Here is an 18047-nt window from a genome sequence, read left to right as displayed (position 1 = left end):
GGCAGCAGGGGGCAGCAGTGAGCCTCCAGGCAGCAGGGCAGGGCTCAGCTCTCGGCAGCTTTGCAGGTTCAGAGACTGGACTGGACTGTGGGCGCCTCAGGTGCCTGGGCCTGGGGACAAAGCAGGCCTGGGGGCATGTGTCCAGGCCGTGGGACTGAGGAGGTGGGCAGGAGGTGGACAGGCCGTCGCCGCCTTCTGGAGTCTAGGGATCAGACCCTAATAAGTGGCATTTTGTTCAGGAGAAACCTGAGCTGCCTGTGTGGTGGGATTCAGGCAGAGGTGGGGCCAGCAGCCGGAGGGCTTCCTGCCCTCCCTCCTTCCCCCGGGAGACTCGCCCCAGTTCAGAGACTCAATCCCAGGACACGCAAAGCTGGGGTTCCTCCCACCAGCCTCCTACTCCCTCCACAAACACTCCAGGCCCGGGCTCTGTACAATAGGCACTTTATTAGTGGTTGGAATGCAGTTAACACGCAAGAGTGTGCAGACAGAACGGGGGGCCTGAGGGCTGGCGGGCAGGCACAGGAGACTGGGACCCCAGGCTGGGTTTCTCCCTCTCTGGGGTGCCACCGTGGTGCTGATGAGCAAAGACATGAAGTCAGGGGCCCGGGGTAGGGCGAAGGGGGAACCAGGAGACCAGGTCCCCGGAGTTCAATGAATTTGGCAAAAGGATCCCTCAAGGTGAGGTGATGGGGTGGGGGGAGGGCCCGGGTTTGCCCTCAGCATCTGCCCCCACCCCTTCCCCTGACGTCGTCCCTCGGGTGGATTCAGCTGCTTGCTCTCTCACAAAGAAAGCTGTGTAACTGGCGGGAGAAGGGGGGAAATTGGGCCGGACGCCTCCAGCCAGCCAGCGGGTTTCCATTAAGCAGCTGTTAGCGGGCTCCTTCCTCCTGCTCTGCTCTGTCCACACCGGTCTGCTCCCTGATCCCAGCGGCCCTCCCCCCACAGACTCACTCCCTCCTCTCCTTCCATGACACCCCTGCTGTGGCCTCCCACCCCCACCTGGCCTCGCCACTCCCACCCCAGCAGGGAGGGCATGAAACAAGGCACTCCGCAGCCGGCCCCATCTCAGCCGTGGAGACAGACAGAAAAAAGCTAATAGACCCTTTAATGCATGTCCGGGTTAAAAAATAATAATAAAGAAACGCGTATGGCAGCCTGTGAGGCAGCTGTTCAGCCGTCGAGAAGGGGCTCGGTCCTGGCCGGAGCAGACACGAGTGAACGGGAGGCCTCAGGGGCCGGAGCTTGGCCATCGCTCTTGCAGACACACACGCTGCCCCATCGTAAGAGAACAGGAAGCATGAGGCGGCCCACAGAGGTCGGGCGCCCCTGCCTGCCAGACATCAAGAGGCCTCACCGGACTTCTCCCCATCCAGGCCAGCGAGGGCTGGAGTGAGCTGTGCGTGCAGTCCTGGGGCGCCGCCCTGAAAACGCCAACCGCCCCTTGGCATAGGGAGGAGAGGCCCCAAATCTTCCAGGTCCCTGGAATCCAGTGGTAACTGGATGGTTGGGGGGTGGGGGAAGGCGGCAGTGATTGGACTTCAGGTGAGCCCAGGTGGCCAGGGGTTCTGACCCAGCTGCCAAGCACCCAGTGTGAGACTTCTGGAGAGGTGGGGGGAGAGCAGAGGGCCTTTAGGACTCCGCCAGCTTCTTGTTGGTCTTGTTTAAGAGCCTCTTGAGGTTGGGAGACATGAAGTAAGGCCTCTCGGCTGAGCCATCATTCCTCTCCAGGTCCTCCACTGCGGAGAGAGGCCCCCAAGACGGTGGCATGAGGGGAGCCCACGGGCAGGGACCTCTGGGGACAGGGTAGGAGGACGAGGGCCACAGAGAAGGCTCAGAGGGTTAGGAAGCAAGACACACTGGGACTGGAGAGGGGCAGGCTGTGTGGTGGGCTCGGGGACGGGACACGCACACGCTCCCCACACTCCCAGGCAGGGCTGCCCCGCATGCACCCCCGGTCTACAGGGAGGAAACGAGGAGGCCTGCCTGGCCCCCACGCCTCCCTCCCTCTCTACTCCTCAACTTCTGCCCGCTTCCCCTCCTCCGCACTCCCCTTCAACAGGATGTCTCTCAGCTCGGGCGACATGAAGTAGGGTCGCTCCTGAGAGCCGTCATTCCTTTCCAGGTCCTCACCTGGGCTCCCCCCAGGAACCGGCAGGGGGGAAATGGGGTGGTCAGGAAGGGAGGGAAAGAGAGAGGCAGGGAAGAACAGGGAAGCCAGCAGGCATGGAGTAGAGGAAGAGAAAAGAAAAAAAAACAAAAACAAAAACAAAAACAAAACAGACAGATGGAGAGACCAGAGTTAGTAGCAGCCACAGATCCCCCCCCCAACAAAGCCAGAAACTCCAAAGCCGAGGGCCCAGGGGCACAGCGTTCTAGCTGCAGCCTGGACCAGGGGGCAACAGGATGGAGCAGCTCCAAGCAGAGGGAGGAGGCCGAGAAGGCATGCCAGGGCCCTCTGACGCGGAACAGCCAGTCCCCGGGGAAGCTGGGGGGGCTCCTGGCCGTTGAATACATAGCCCCAACAGATGTTATGCCCAGAGGGGAGAAGGCAGCCAGGGCCTGGCAAGGGTTGGGTTGAGGGGTCACTCACAGAAGCAGAGGAACAATGTGTCCACACACATGCCGTAGACACTGAAGAAGCCATGGGCAATCAGGTAGGAGCCGATGATCACCGTCTAGGCAAGGGGAGCCAAGCTGTGTCCACCCCAGCTCCTAGAGCAACTCCCACTCACCACACCCTCCCAGGCTCGGAGCCCTGTCATTGCCCTGCCGATAACCCCTCCTTAGAATAACATACTAAGTCCTGCCATTCACTCCTTGTTTTCTTCAACCCCAGGGCCTTTGCACATGCTGCTGTCCTGACTTAGTCAAGTTTTTGTCTTCTTATCCTTCGGTTTTCAGTTCAAACATCAAGTCCTCAGACACCACCTCCTCCAAGAAGTTGCTTCTGACACCTAGACCCTGTTTTATGCTCTCCTAGCACTGCATGCCTGTCCTCTGAGACCTTTGGCTGGCTGCAATTTTATGCGTGTTTAGGGCATTACAGGCATAATGCCCTCATCCCCACTAGACTGTATCTGTCCCACTTATGGCCACACCCCCCCCAACAATTTGGAGACTCACAGGGCCTTGGCAGGTATCTGATAAACATTTACGGATTGAAGTGAGTGGACCATGGAGAGATTAAATAACTTGCCCAGACGGACTCATCTTAGAGTGAACAAATAGAGAACTCAAGATAAAAATCTAGGTCACTGGGCTCCAAGGCCTGCACTGCCCTCAGGGTGATGACATTACCCCTTCGTGGCCCCACCACCTCCCTGCCCTTATCCCCACCCCCTCCCGCTACACCAGTCTCCTCGCTATTGCTGGCACAGGCCCACCTCAGGGCCCCCGTATTTGTTGATCCCTGTGCCTGGAGGTTCCCCGTATCTCCTTCAGATCTTAGATCCGACATCATTTCCAAAGTGAAGACACCTGGCCTTCCAGGCCTGCCCAAATCCTCCACCACAGGCTCAAACAGTTTAACAGTTCCCTGTAACTCTCCCCTGTGGCACGGATCAGTTTGTAATCATGAGATCTATCTGCCTCTGAAAGGTAAGGTCCTCTGGAGGGAAGCCTTTCCTGCCCCTCCCGCCCCCCAGCCTGGTACACAGTAGGTGCTTACTACATGTTTGCGGACTGAATAAATCATCAGTCCCCCACCTGTGATCTCCATCCACATCTGTCTAGTCAAAAGGGACCAGGAGACCCCAGCACCTCCTTCTCCCTGGACCCCCACGCATCCCCAAAGGTCCATACCAGTATAGGGACCCAGTAATAATTGAGGGGCGGTGCTGTGTCCTGCACAATCCTGATCCGGTGGGTGAAGAAAAAGAAAGCCAGGATCCCTAAAGAGAGGGAGGAAACCAAAATGGATGAGGGTTCTGGCTAAAGGAAGCCCCCCCCCCCAGCCCCCGACCTCAGAGAACATGGCACTCGTCACAAAAGAAGGGGGGGGCCAACAGCACTTCACAAGTCACCCCGACACGCTTGTCACAAAAGAAGATGGGGGGCCCAAAAGCACTTTGCAAGTCACCCCGGCAGGCTCCCACACCTCCACAGGCTGGCCAGCAGCACTCACCCACACTACCCACGATCAGAAGTTTACCCAACAGGAAAAGGAAGTCGGTAACTTTGTCTAGGACGGCCACTCTGCAGGGGACAGTGAGAAGCAGGCATGAAGGCGGGCTCAGGGACTGGGGGAGGAGGGAGGCAGCCCGAGGGCCGTGCTTTGCCTGACCTGATGATGTTTCTCATGAGCAGGAAGAAGGCATTCCTGGCCGAGGTGCAGAAGTTGGTGCCATAGATAGCGATCTGTGGGGAGGAGTAGGAGGGGGTTCAGTCCCACTGGCTGGGAATGAGGGTTCCTCGTTCCCAGCAGGAGCTGGTGGGCTGGTTCTGGGTCCCAGGCCTCCTCACCATGATGTAGGCATTCCTGTTGAGGAATCGGATGAACTTCTCCAAGCACCAGAAGCAGCATTTGAGACAGGTCATGAGGAACTTGGCAAACTTGTTCTCGGCGGCTAAGAGAGAAAGGAGGGATGCAGAGGTGAGGGGAGACCCCTGGTGGGATCCCCCCCCACCTCTTCGTTGCATGCACACAGTCCAGGATTCCCGGAGCCCACCTACTCAAAGAGACAGGGAGAGGAAACTTGATGCAGAACCCCCGGGGTCCTGCCCCTCACCCAAGTAGGAACCAACACTACTACAAGTAGGACCCAGGACTCTCAGCCCAGACCCCCAGCAGCCGAAGCAAGCCACCCGAGGGCCACACCTTTCAGGCGCTGATCCAAGTACTCGAGCATCACTCGGATAATCTGCACAATGGCCAGAATGAGGGCACCAAAGGCCAGGGAGCCTGTGTGGTACCTGAGGGCCAAGGGAGTGGTCAGTGGCCGCACCAAGGCTCCTCAACCCCATCTCGCCCCCACTCCCAGGCCACCTGGAGTCCCACCTGAGCGCCCGGCCGAAGGCAGAGAAGAGTGGGAAAGCAGGGAGGTCGTCTGGCTTGTGCAGGGCCCAGTAGTAGGAGGCGAAGGCCCCAGCTAGCGTGACCTGGCCCAGGGCCAGCACAAAGTTGGCCAGCCAGAAGAACATGAAGGCATTGAAGATCTGCAGGCCCAGCAGGGCCCGATGGTAGCCCGACTCACCCCCGTAGAAGGCGAACTGGCAGTGGGCACCAGGGCACAGGCGGGATTCATTGGAGGAGGCGAAGGTCTGTGGGAGGGACGCAGAGCTGGGTCACAACACAGGGGCCAGGGGGGCAGAGTGGCTTCTGGGCATCAGGTCTGGGTCAGATGGACTGTGGGGTGGGACAGGAGTCGTGGGAATCAGAGGTAAGTCAAGGGACTGGGGGTTCAGTATAGGGGCTTCTAAAAGGGGTTCTAGAAGCAAGACAGGAACGTTGACCGCACGGTGGGGGGGTTGGTGAGGCAGGAGAAGCTATCCTGGGGATCAGCGCGGGGTCACGCATCAGGGGAGTGGCCACATGGACAAGGACAAGAGCGGCAGAGATCAGTACGAAGACCACAGGGGTCAGGAGAGGGGCTTGTGAATGGCAAGGGAGGGGTTCTAGAGGCAAGACCTGGCTGTCAGTGGGTTAAGGGAGGGGTATGCGGCAGGAAATGAAGTCAAGGGGAGAAAGGTGGGTGGTTCAGTAGTCAGGGTGGGCTGGGGGCTGCCAAGTTGGATCTCTTCCCCACCCTGCTCCCCACATCCAGCACCGGGCATACAGCAGGCACCGAATGTTTGCTGAATGGTCCCCAGGCAGGGATGAGAGGTTTCAGAGAGTCTGTGGGCTGCTGGGGAAATAGTCGACCCCCACCTCAGGGTTGCAGGTTTTCCCAGCAAATTGGCAGGTGCCGTCATCAAAGATCTTATAGACGGCTTCATTGGAAGTGGACAGGAAGCTGGAGGTTCATTAAGGAACCTGAGGTTTGGGATTGGGGCCCCGGCGGCTTGTGAGAAAGGATCCATTCCTCTACCGGGTTCTGGTCTGCCCCCACCCCCCCAAAGCTTCAGGTCACTTCCAGGCCAGTTTGGCCCTTAGCCATCCCTGCGGTCAGGGATCTGGGTCTGAGGGTGGATACACGGCAGTGCTAGCCCAGTAGGCGATGCAAAGGCACAGCAGGAGGAAGGTGACCAGTGGGTACAGCAGGGAGCACATCACGTATCCCACAGCCCTGGGGAGGAGTAGAGACACAGGCATCAGGGCCCAAGCAGCCCTGGGACCACCCCAGCCCAGCCCCGGGGCACCCTGGCACCCACCTGCTGGCTTCTTTGATGAGCGCGATGGCGATGAGAATTCTCTTTCGCAGGAAGATGAGCAGCAAGATGATAACGGCCTCAAGGATGCTCAGAATGATCACTGTGGGGGCAGAGGGGGGCCAAGTCTGCCAGCCGCCTGTCCCCACTCCCTCCCAGGCCTCAGCGGGGGCAGGATGGGGGGAGGGGCTGGAACTCACTGAAGGCCATCCACGTCTGCCGCAAGTGCAGATACACTCGGAGGTCTGTCTGGAAGCCAAGGTCCACCAGGGAGATGTCGGAGCCAGCCTCGCCCCGCAGTCGCACGTACTCCATGTAGCAGTGAAATATTCCTGCACAGGGGACCGACCTCAGCCCACCAGCTGCTCCCCCAATGTTGCAGAGCAGGTGGGAGCACCCCCATTTAGCAGAAGCAAGAACCAAAGCTGAGAGCGGCTGCCATTGCTTGCAACTGCCTCCGAGCCATTGTAAAGATTGATTATTATTTGTGAGAGAGAGCGAGAGAGAGAGAGAGCAGGGGGGAGGGAAAGAGGGAGAGAGAGAATCCCAAGCAGACTCCCGGCTGAGCATGGAGCCCGATTTGGGGCTCAATTCCAGGACCCTGAGATCATGGCCTGAGCCAAAATCAAGAGTCTGATGCTTAACCGAATGAGCCACCCAGGCGCCCCGCCTCAGAGCCTTTGTACTTGCTGTTCCCGCTGCTTAGTACTGGATTTCTCACACCCTCCTGTCTCTACTCAAGTATCACTTTTTTTTTTTTAAAGATTTTATTTACTTATTTGTCAGAGAGAGAGAGAGAAGCAGGCTGCCCACTGAACAGGGAGCCTGACGTGGGACTTGATCCCAGGACCCTGGGATCATGACCTGAGCTGAAGGCAAACACCTAACCGACTGAGGCACCCAGGCATCCCTCAGAGGTCACCGTCTAATGAGACCTTCTCAAACCGCTTCTCCCATTTCGAATCACACCCCCTCACACTCAACCACTTGGCCCTTCTCTCTGCTTGCACCTTCTAGAGGGTTTTCTGGTTTATTATTTTTTTTAAGATTTTAAGTAATCTGTACACCCAACATGGGGCTCAAACTCACAACCCCGAGATCAAGAGTCACGGGCTCCCCCTGGTTTATTATTTCTTGTCCATCTTCCCCACACCCCCCAGGACCTAGAAAACTGCCTGGGACACACAGGCACTCGATCCAGGCTTGATGCATGCATGCATAAATGAGCGGCTGAATAGGTGCCAGGATGCTCTGTGACCTGAGGCTTTCCTTCCCACCCGGTAACAATGATTCATGGGTGGGGACCGAGGATGTGGGTATGAACATCCAGTGGGGTGGCATTAGGGATTTTCAATACTCCCCTTAGCTTTATGTAGAATTGTAAAATGCAGATAAAGTAAAAAACAAAACAAAACAGGGGTGCCTGGCTGGTTCAGTTGGTAGAGTATGCGACTCTTTTTGAGTATGCGATTCTTGATCTGAGGATCATGAGTTCAAGCCCCACGCTGGGTGTAGAGATGACTTAAAAATAAAATCTTAGGGGTGCCTGGGTGGTTCATTTGGTTAAGCATCTGCCTTCGGCTCAGGTCCCTGGGGTCCTGGGATCAAGCCCTGTGTCCAGCTCCCCGCCCAGCAGAGTCTGCTTCTCCCTCTCCCTCTGCACCCCCCACCCCAGCTCATGTTCTCGCTTTCTCTCTCACCCACTCTCTCCCTCAAATGAATAAATAAAATCTTTTTAAAAAAATAAAATCTTAAAAACAAACAAAAATCATTTGCCTAAAATGCCAGCACCCAGCTAGAAACCACCATTAGCATGAATATTTTAATATCTGCGTCCTCACATTGGGCTGCCTATGAGACATCTTTCCCCCCTGGAATGTTTATCTGAAGAATCAGAATGTGAAGCACTGGGTTTTGTGCATTGCCTCTGGGTTGCACAGGCCTGAGATCTACAGGGCCCTCCCCCCATCTCGTCTGTACACTTTTTCTCATTAAGCCTGCTAACTAGTAAATACTAATCAGCCCCCACTTTATAGAGGAAGAAATTGAGGCACAGGGAGGTTGAGTCACCTGCCCAGGGTCACAGAGGAAGGAACTGGCAGAGTCGGTCTTTAACCCCCAGCTGTCTGGTGCTAGAGCACACATCTTTAACCACGTAGTCTACTTGAGAATGCTTTTTGATGTAGATAAAATGCAGATCCAGCTCCCACTGGAAGGCTATGATCTAACTCATCCTCCATCCATAAACACAGAGGTTATTTCCAAGGGCCTACTCCCACAAACAAGGCTGAGATGAACATCTTCACAAATACGCCAAATAAAAGACAGATGGCTTAGGACAAGATTCTGGATCGCCACGGTCAGGCCAGAGAGCAGAGGCATTTTGCAGGCTGAGAGGTGGGGAGGGTGCAGGGAGGGGGAGACGTACCGTAGCCCAGCACCAGAATCACCATGATGATCATCACCCAGACCATAATGCCGGCCAGGAAACGGAGCAGGACAATGAAGAGGAGGCTCATCAGCATGGCGATGACCAGGCCTCTGGGGATAAAACAGGGGCATGAGCAGACCGCACCCTCTCACCAGCCCCAGGCTACACAGACCAGGGGGGGCCACTTTCCCTCCCAACTTACATGACTATCCAGTACCAGGAGACCGTGTAATCTTCAAATATCCGCATGGCCAGCTGCCGCGCCTCCAGGACCCCGTTGGCCTTCCTGGGGACAAGCAGACAAGGCTCATGTCGGAGCCCCTCCCTGATTGTGTCAGCCCCAGGGGACGCCCAGGCCCACCCGGGGAAAGTAGGACCCCGATGTGGGCAGGCCGCGGTCCTCACTTGGCGCCCTCCACCAGCTCTGTGATGTTCTTTCGAGAGCCGTGCCCATCCTCATAGGTCGTCTCGTTGCCCACCATGAGGACCCCCTTGTGGGCATGGATGGCTGGGAAGCATCGCTGGGCCACTGTGTGGAGCAGGCAATGAGACCAGTCAGGCTGAGCCCCTGAAACCTAACCCCCACCGCCGCCCCCAAGTTTGAGGAACCCCAGACTCACAGGGTTTGCTGGGGATGAGGACAGCAGGGCAGTCACCATCCCGAAGCACTTCAGTTACACCCTAGCAAGAAAGGGGGAAAGGGGTTCATGCCCCAGGCCAGCACCCTCCACCCGCCCCCCCCCCAGGCTCCCCTCACCTTGGTGTTCTGGAAGCCAGGCACACAGAACTGCTTGTAGTACTGAAAGTCCTGGGATTTGTGAGCGTTCAGGTAGGTGAGGTAACGGTCGGGGCATTTCTCCACGCAGATCTTGGCGGGGGGGGGTAGGAGGCAGGGGTTGGGTGGGATCAAGACAGACACCTGATCCCCACGGATCCCCACGTGGGACAGAGGCCCCACCTCTCATTCACCGGGGAAAAGAAAGGGCTGAGAGACAAGCTGTCCCTCGGGGGAGAAAAGGACCTGGTGATGGAAAGCAGGGGTAGCAAAGAAGATACGGGAGTGACCGAATTACCTGAGGGGTGGGACACTGGAATTCCAGCAGGACCAGGGGGCTGGCACACTTCCCAATGTTGAAATAAAACAGGTAGGGTTTGTTCCTAGAGTTGGGGAAGGGAGATGAAAACTGTCAAGATTTCTCAACCTTCCTATATATAATATCTAATTATACATAGAGTTGCAAACAACTCAGGTAGCAGCAACCCTATTCTAAGCTCTGCCTGGTGGCTCATCTAACCATCCCAACAGCCTCATGAGGGTGGGACTGTGATGAGCCCCATTTCAGAGATGAGGAAAATAAGGCCCAGAGAGGTTGGGACACTCATCCTAGCTCATACAGCCAGGGAGTGGCACAGCCTGGATTGAACTTGCTTTTAGCTCACCTGTTTAGCTCACCCAGCCTGACATCAGATCCCGGACGGTCTCCTCTCTGTCCCTCCCCTAAATCGTGAGCTCCCAGAGGACAAAGCTCTTAATGTCTCATTTAGTGCAGTGTCCTCAAGGCCTAGAACAGCGGCTGGGGATGGTGGGAGCCTAGAACCTTCTCCCCAGTGCTCATGAAGCCATCCTGCCCACACCTCTCCAGTCCCACCAGGCCCCAAGGAGCCAGACTCACGCATTTTTTGTGCCCTTCTGCCCGCAGAACTCGCCTCGGCTATCAGTGGGGTAGATCACCTTCCGAGGGTCCCCATGGGTCCAGGCTGTGGAGGGATCCAGGGACACTGAGGCACTGTCATTCCTCACCACCAACCCCATGTCTGCCCTAGAGGCTGTGGCTTGTCCTCCCACCTTGGAAGCCCAATCCCGTGCCCTCCTCCACTCACCTATGATGCCCACTGCCACGTAGCCCACAATGGCCAGGAGGAGGAACACACAGCAAATGATATCCGTGCAGCCCCTGGGGAACAGAGAACGGCATCAGGGTGGGAGCCTTGGGGCCCTATGTATCACGGACCCCACCCTGCCCTGCACATACACCCACATTCGTGAGTTAGCTGGACACGTGTTCCTTAATGGTGTGAACGCTGTACCAAAGAGCACGTACATTTCACTTTTTTTTTTTTTTTTAAGCAAGCTCTACACCCAACACCGGGCTCGAACTCACAACCCTGAGATCAGGGGTCGTCACATGCTCTATTGACTGAGCCAGCCAGGTGCCCTTTACATTTTGATACCTAATGCTACACTGTTCTTGAAGCAGTTGGCCACAATGTTCAGCTCTCCTTTGATTGAGAGTGCCCATTTCCCCCCACCTTTAATAGTAATAGGGATTCATGTTTTTTAAAATTTAAACTATTTTATATTTTAATTTTAGTTTTAGAAGATTTTATTTATTTATTTATTTGAGAGGGAGAGAGTGAGTGAGAGAGCCCAAGCTGGGGAAGAGGCAGAGAGAGAAGCCAGCTTCGGCTCGGGTCATGATCCCAGGGTCCTGGGATTGAGCCCCACACTGGGCTCTCTGCTCAGTGGGGAGTCGGCTTCTCCCTCTCCCTCTGTCTACTGCTCTGTCTACTTGTGCTCTCTCTCTGTCAAATAAATAAATAAAATCTTTTTTAAAAAATTCATATTTTGGGGCACCTGGGTGGCTCAGTCAGTTAGGGGTCTGCCTTCAACTCGGCCATGATCCCACGGTCCTGGGATTGAGCCCCATGTTAGACTCCCTGCTCAGTAGGGAGCCTGCTTCTCCCTCTCCTTCTGCTTGCCACACCGCTTGCTTGTGCTCACTCTCTCTCAAATAAATAAATAAAATCTTTAAAAAATAAAAATAAAAAATAAATAAAAATTGATTTGTAAAGACTCTTTGGGGGCACCTGGGTGGCTCAGTTGGTTAAACATCTGCCTTCAAGCTCAGGTCATGATCTCAGGGTCCTGGGATCAAGTCCCCAGTCAGGCTCCTTGCTCAGCAGGGAGCCTGTTTCTCCCTCTCCCTTTGCCCTCCGCTCCTGCTCTCTCTCTCTCTCTCTCTCACTCTCTCTCTCAAATAAATAAATAAAAATCTTTTTAAAAAAAGACTGTGTATTTGGGAAATTAGTTCTTTAATTGTCAAGTCGCAAATATCGGTCACCAGTTAGTTGGAGAGCAGATGTGGTAAAGAAACATCTGGGGGGTAAAGAAACGGGTTGAGGCAGTGCTAACAGAGACCCTTCTCTCCCAGGAATCCAGAGCCCTTACCTGTGGTAAATGGGTCCTTTGAAGGTAGGGTCATACTTCTGTGGTGTTCCTGAAAATCGGCAAGATTGAGCAGGGTGACCAAGAAGGGGCTGCAAGACTACCCTCCCCCAGAAGCCCCTAGGGGTATCTCTGGCCCAGAGGGAGAGTGAAGTCCACAGACCCAGTGGATTTTCTGCCTCACCCCACCTCCCAGCGACCACACCCCAGCCCCCAGTACGGGCAGGCCAAGGCAGGGGGAGCCGTGGCTGATGGAGAACAGCCCCGAGTTATCACCTGACGGCCACCCACTGCGGAGGGGGCAGGACCGGGGCCCACCTGCTGAGGAAGGGGCCGGACCGGGAACTGGGAACGGGGAGCCAGGGAGGGAAGGGGGTTCCAAGGTGGGATCTGGAGAAGGTTCCTGCAGGAGTACAGGGGAGGGAGCTTACGAAGACAAACCCTTCAGTGGAGGGGTCTGGAGGGGCCTCTGAGCGGCAGCTCCCGAAGAGGACTACAGTGAGGGGCTACCCGCAGGGATGGGCAATTCTGCTCCCCACTCTTGGCTCCCAGCCGGGTCTTCCCGCGGCTCCCTCCAAGTGGCCAGGCCTGGGTGCGGGAGGGGCGCGCTGCCTACCGTGCTTCCCGTAGTAATGCTGCCGCTCGCCCCCCATTCCCGCGGGCGCCCAGCCCCGGCGGCCGGCCGCCTGCTCCGAGCCCCCTTGGTGCTGGGTCTGGAAGCGCGGGCGTCCCGTGGGAGGGACGGCTGGACCTACGGGCGGCGGCTCCTCCCAGCCCGGAGCCAGGCGGGGCGGCCCAAACCGGTCTGACCGGCCCTAGCTGAGCTGCAGCCTCGGGACCGACTGGCCGACGGACGGACGGCGGGGGGGGGGGGGGGGGGCGGGGGGCCGCGGGCGGGGCGGCAGCTGCTCCCGCCGCTCACCGGCCACCCGATTTAGCGCTCTCCGCCCCCCCGCCCAGCCCCCACCCGGGCAACTCCGGCTTCACCCCGTGGCCTCGGCGCTCCCCCTACGTCCCAACCAGGCGACGCCGCCTACAACCCCTCTCACCCCGGGAAGGGCGCCTCATGTTGTCCCATTCTCCAGGTATGGAAACTGAGGCGCGCAGGGAGGTAACTCTAGATATAGGCGCCGCAAACAGGCAGATGGCTGAACCCAAACTCCCAAATATAGAGTATTTGCGCTGAAAACTCTCGAGCCAATGGACGCGTTTTATTTCGGTCTGCATTTTTTTTTTAAATGAAATGCCAACAGTGAAACATTGGGAGACTCCATATAAAAACCCACATCGCTATTCTCTTGAAGACTGGCAAAATGGGACGGGCAGCCCAGATGCCCCATCCCTGCCTGGCACTGCCCTTGGTGGCCCCCAAGGCTAGACACCCCAGCTCACCACCCCTTCACACACCCAACCGTGAATCCTGAAGCCATTGTTTCATAGAACAAGTATTTATTGAGCACCTACCGGGTGCTGTCCCAGGGCTGGGCACTAAGTACGGTGGCAAATGAGAGACCCAATTTTGTGGGTCTGTTCTTGTGGTGCTGACATCCTAAATGCATGGCCTAGATTCAAATGCTCCCTCGGCCCCATCCAAGCCAGAGGACAATTCAGCCAGTGTCTTGCCTGCCCTGAACCCCCTCAACTGTGAAATGGGACTAAAGTATCAAACCAAAACTGGTCACAGACCAATCACAGGATACCAGGAGGTATACAGTTGGCGTGGGGCACACAGTCAGCTGGCTGTACGCCCCCTTTACTGTATTCCCCCACACCAACCATCCACTCCGCAAGCCAACTGTATGCTCCCTCAATCATGTGCCTGTTCTCACTGCCCCGCCCCCAACAGCTCTTTGAGGCCAGCTGTATACTTCGTAGTGTAGTCGATTATATAGTTGGTGCCGGGGCATGATCAGCAGGAATATATATTCGGTGTGAGGCATACAGTCAGCAGTGGGGTTCTATAGTGTGCTCATATACAGTTGTTGCTCAATAAGCTGCTCCCTCAGAGTCAAGCATCCCCTGGCAGGGCTCTGGTCACTAAGTCAGCTTATCCCTAGAGGAATGTGCCTCCCCCGAGGGGCCTCCAGCTGTGGAAGCCCCACCTGACCCCTGGTCCACAGGCTTTAGCAAACAGGGGAGGTTCAAGGCTCCAAGCCATGCCCTTGGGTGACCAGGCATCCCAAAGAAACCCTGTGGTTCCCGTGGTCTCTGCCAACCCCAAGGCTGGCTGGTCCCACCCACCCAGTCCAAGCAGTGGACAAAAAAAGAGGCTGCGGCCTCTTCCCAGCTACACAAGGTCCCTTGGGGACACTCCTGCAGACCCCGGACTTCAGCCACCAGCTCCACCCTGATGATCCCCCAACATTGGTCCCCTGAGCTGCACACCCCTGTGACACCCACCTCCTGGAGGTCTCATGGGTGTCTCATACTCAGCACAGCTACATCCAAGCCCCTGATGGTCCCCAACCTGCCCCGGCTCAGAAAAGGCAGCTTCGTCTTCCCAAGGGCCCAGACCAGAAACCTGAGATACCTCGCTTTACTTCACGCCAGCTCTGCCTTCAGAATCTATCCAGAATTCAAGCACTTCTCACCCCCACCCTTGTCACACAGCTGTGGTTTCCTGCCTGGACCAGTGCAGGCAGCTCCACCCTGCTCTCCCAGCTCCCACCCTCCCCCTCCCCTCACTGTCCGTTCCCTCCGTGGCAGCCAGAGAAGCCTGTGAACACCTCTGCCCAGAACCTTCCATGGCTCCTGCCTCCCTTGGAGGAAAAACCCAACTCTTCACCATGACCTATAAGGCCCCCTACACTCTGCCGGGTCCCCTCCCTTTCTCCCCTTCACTTGGTTCACCTTCACTGGCCTCATTAACTATACCACAAACTCACCAGGCATGGTCTCACCCCAGGACCTTTGCACTGGCTGTTCCCTCTACCTAGAAATCTCTTCCCAGAGATGTCCATGTGGCTCCACTTCATTCAGGCCTCTGTTCAATCATCCCCTCCTCAGTGAGGCTTTCTCTGACCATGCTATCCAAAACAGCATCCCTTTCCCCTCTACCCCATCACCCTATTTTATTTTTTTTTTTATCACCACCTGACACATCACACATTTACATGCTGCTTGTTTATTGTCTGCCCCCTTGCCTGTTCCCAGCAAGGGCAGGGATTTATGTCTGTTCTGTTCACAACTGTTTCCAGGGCCCAAAATAGCACCTGGCACTTGGTGTTTGTTGAATGAATAAACACAGTACACAAACCATTTATAGATAGCTAAGACTGGGGACACCTCGGTGGCTCAGCCAGTTAAGTGTCCAACTCTTGATTTCAGCTCAGGCCATGATCTCAGAGTCCTGAGATCAAGCCCCCTGCGGGCTCTGCACAGCTTGGAGTCTACTTGGGATATTCTCTCTCCCCCTGCTCCCCACCTCCCTCCCTGGCCGCTGTACCCAGCTTGAGTGTGTGTGTGTTCTCTCTCTCTCTCTTTCACATAAATAAATAATAACTTTTAAAAAAGATAGCTAAGGGGTGCCTGGGTGGCTCAGATGGTTAAGTGTCTGCCTTCGGCTTAGGTCATGATCTCAGGGTCCTGGGATCAAGCCCTGCATCGGTCTCCCTGCCAAGCAGGGAGCCTGCTTCTCCCTCTCCCTCTAGCGTTCCCCGTGCTTGTGCTCTCTTCCTCTCTCTGTCAAATAAATAAATAAAATCTTAAAAAAAAAAAAGATAGCTAAGACTGAAAGTAAAAACATAGCTTAGATTTTTCCAGGTGCATGTATTTAAAAAATTAATTTGTGAATTCCATATGTAAAGAATTTAATTTAATACATGATAAATGTGGAATTTTCACTGGGCAGGGAAAGGATAAATCAACCTGTCAGTAGCCTTGATTGCATTAGGAAAGAAAAAAAGTTAACTTCACCCCCGACACATAGCAAAATAAATTCCACACGCATTAATCATGCAAAATAGATAAAAACTTGGAACTATTATGAGTATGAAGGGAAAACACAGGAACATATTTCCACCATCGGATAGGAGGCGAGACTGGTAAGGGTGTAGAAGAGATAAGGGAGCACTGGAAGTTTCTTGTGTCCCCTGAATGGCAGCCAAACTGGCAAAGGGGAAACAACCATATAAGAATGGCTGGTGCTGGGGCCCCTGGGTGGCTCAGCTGGTTAAGAGTCTGCCTTCGGGGTGCCTGGGTGGCTCAGTTGGTTAAGCGACTGCCTTCGGCTCAGGTCATGATCCTGGAGTCCCGGGATCGAGTCCCACATCGGGCTCCCTGCTCAGCGGGGAGTCTGCTTCTCCCTCTGACCCTCCCCCCTCTCATGCTCTCTCTCCCTCTCTCTCTCATTCTCTCTCTCAAATAAATAAATAAAATCTTAAAAAAAAAAAGTCTGCCTTCAGCTCAGGTCATGATCCCAGGGTCCTGGGATCGAGCCCACCCTCCAGCCCCCCGCCCCCCGGTTCTGGCTCCGTGTTCAGCAGGGAGTCTGCTTCTCCCTTTCCCTCTGTTCCTCCCCCTACTCATGCTCAAGTTCTCTCTCCCTGTCTTTCACTCTCAAATAAATAAATAAAATCTTAAAAAAAAAAAAAGGTGGCTGGTGCTGACTGAGGAGTATCTTTCAGACTCTAGCTCTGTCCTCATTATACTGGAGGTCCTATCATCAACCCATTTTACAGTGGAGGAAACCAAGGCTCAGGGAGGGGAAGTGGCTTGCCCAGCCGCCTAGCAACAAGTAGAGGGTCCCTACGCCAAGTTTGATGGGTGAACGGGAGCCACTGAGAGTCTCTAAGCAGGAGCATGACCTGGCCAGGCTGGGGAGGGGAAGACACAGAGAGAGGTTTCAGCTCTCAGAGAAATTGGTGGCTATGGATGGGACAGCGGGGCCATGACCTTGCTGCATGAACCTGAGTTGTCCCTCTATAAGATGGAACTAAAGATACAGGGCAGCGCCTGCCAGAGGCTTGGTATTGGTATTGGTATCTCTCAAGAAATACCAGAGGGAGGGGCCCCTGGGTGGCTCAGTCAGTTAAGCCTCTGCCTTCGGTTCAGGTCATGATCCCAGGGTCCTGGGATCGAGTCCCGCATCAGGCTCCTTGCTCGGGGGGTAGCCTGCTTCTTGCTCTGCCTGCCACTCTCCCCGCTTGTGCTCTCTCCCTCTCTCTCTCTGACAAATAAATAAATAAAATCTTAAAAAAAAAAACTTTAAAAATTTTAAAAAAAGAAAGAAATACCAGAGGAAACATTGGTACAGCCATCTGATGGGTTCCAGCAGCTCTCATTAACTTTTGGGGGGGGGGCAGGTTGAATACTCCTGGATTCTATCACTGAGCCCAATCCAAACCTGTAGGATGAGAACTTGCTGAATCTATGCAACAATACCGCAAGCTAATAACAGTACAGATGCCCGGATGCCTCCATTTCACTGCCCTTTACCAGTGCCAGGCACTTTTCCAGAACATCACATGGTTTCCCTGGGTTCCTCCTTACAGCAACCTTGGGAGATGGATCCCATCCTTACCTCCATTTGAGGGACGCAGACCCGGGGGCCCCCAGCGAATCGTGTACCCATGGTGAGCAGCAGAGCAGGGCGACCCAGCTCATGAGTGAGCATCCGGATGAGTTGCCTGGGGCTGTTGCAGCAAATGGCCACCCCCTTAGTGGCTTCAAACAACACTAACTTGTGGCGCCAGGGTGGCTCAGTCGGTTAAGTTCTGACTCTTGGTTTCAGCTCAGGTCATGATCTCAGGGGCATGAGATGGAGCCCCATGTGCTCAGTGGGCTCTGTGCTCAGTGGGGAATCTGCTTGAGAGTCTCTTCCTCTCCCCCTCCCCCTGCTCATGCTCTCTGTTTCTCTCTCTCAAATAAAGAAATCTTAAAAAAAAAAAAAAAACAGGGCGCCTGGGTGGCTCAGTTGGTTAAGCGACTGCCTTCGGCTCAGGTCATGATCCCGGAGTCCTGGGATCGAGTCCCGCATCGGGCTCCCTGCTCAGCGGGGAGTCTGCTTCTCCCTCTGACCTTCTCCCCTCTCATGCTGTCTCTCTCTCTCTCTCTCAAATAAATAAATAAAATCTTAAAAAAAAA

General features: G+C 55.3%; 1 protein-coding gene across 3 annotated transcripts in view; it reads right to left on the bottom strand.

Annotated features, from left to right (window-relative positions):
• Positions 1 to 424: 424 nt before the first annotated feature.
• The window catches only part of SLC44A2 (solute carrier family 44 member 2 (CTL2 blood group)), a 26716-nt gene continuing 9093 nt past the window's right edge, over positions 425 to 18047 (bottom strand). The window contains exons 1-22 of one of the 3 annotated variants that reach the window (XM_073887736.1): positions 12580 to 12675; positions 11967 to 12015; positions 10619 to 10692; positions 10411 to 10495; positions 9811 to 9895; positions 9495 to 9605; positions 9358 to 9418; positions 9143 to 9266; positions 8940 to 9023; positions 8735 to 8847; positions 6507 to 6638; positions 6310 to 6409; positions 6132 to 6224; positions 5867 to 5951; positions 4997 to 5259; positions 4817 to 4911; positions 4462 to 4565; positions 4283 to 4356; positions 4124 to 4194; positions 3802 to 3890; positions 2591 to 2675; positions 425 to 1736 (exon numbers count right to left, since the gene is read on the bottom strand). In XM_073887736.1, the coding sequence (XP_073743837.1) occupies positions 1630 to 1736; positions 2591 to 2675; positions 3802 to 3890; positions 4124 to 4194; positions 4283 to 4356; positions 4462 to 4565; positions 4817 to 4911; positions 4997 to 5259; positions 5867 to 5951; positions 6132 to 6224; positions 6310 to 6409; positions 6507 to 6638; positions 8735 to 8847; positions 8940 to 9023; positions 9143 to 9266; positions 9358 to 9418; positions 9495 to 9605; positions 9811 to 9895; positions 10411 to 10495; positions 10619 to 10692; positions 11967 to 12015; positions 12580 to 12616 (2121 nt within the window). In that variant the 5' untranslated portion in view covers positions 12617 to 12675 and the 3' untranslated portion in view covers positions 425 to 1629. The other 2 variants (XM_073887735.1, XM_025862972.2) reach the window with 2 other exon arrangements.

Source organism: Callorhinus ursinus, unplaced genomic scaffold (assembly GCF_003265705.2).
Source record: "Callorhinus ursinus isolate GAN/ISIS: 27379988/994484 unplaced genomic scaffold, GSC_fseal_2.0 scaffold82, whole genome shotgun sequence".
In the NCBI taxonomy this organism is placed as follows: Eukaryota; Metazoa; Chordata; class Mammalia; order Carnivora; family Otariidae; genus Callorhinus; species Callorhinus ursinus.
The sequence above is the reverse complement of the archived record's forward strand: the minus strand, read 5'-3'. Positions and strand labels throughout refer to the sequence as shown.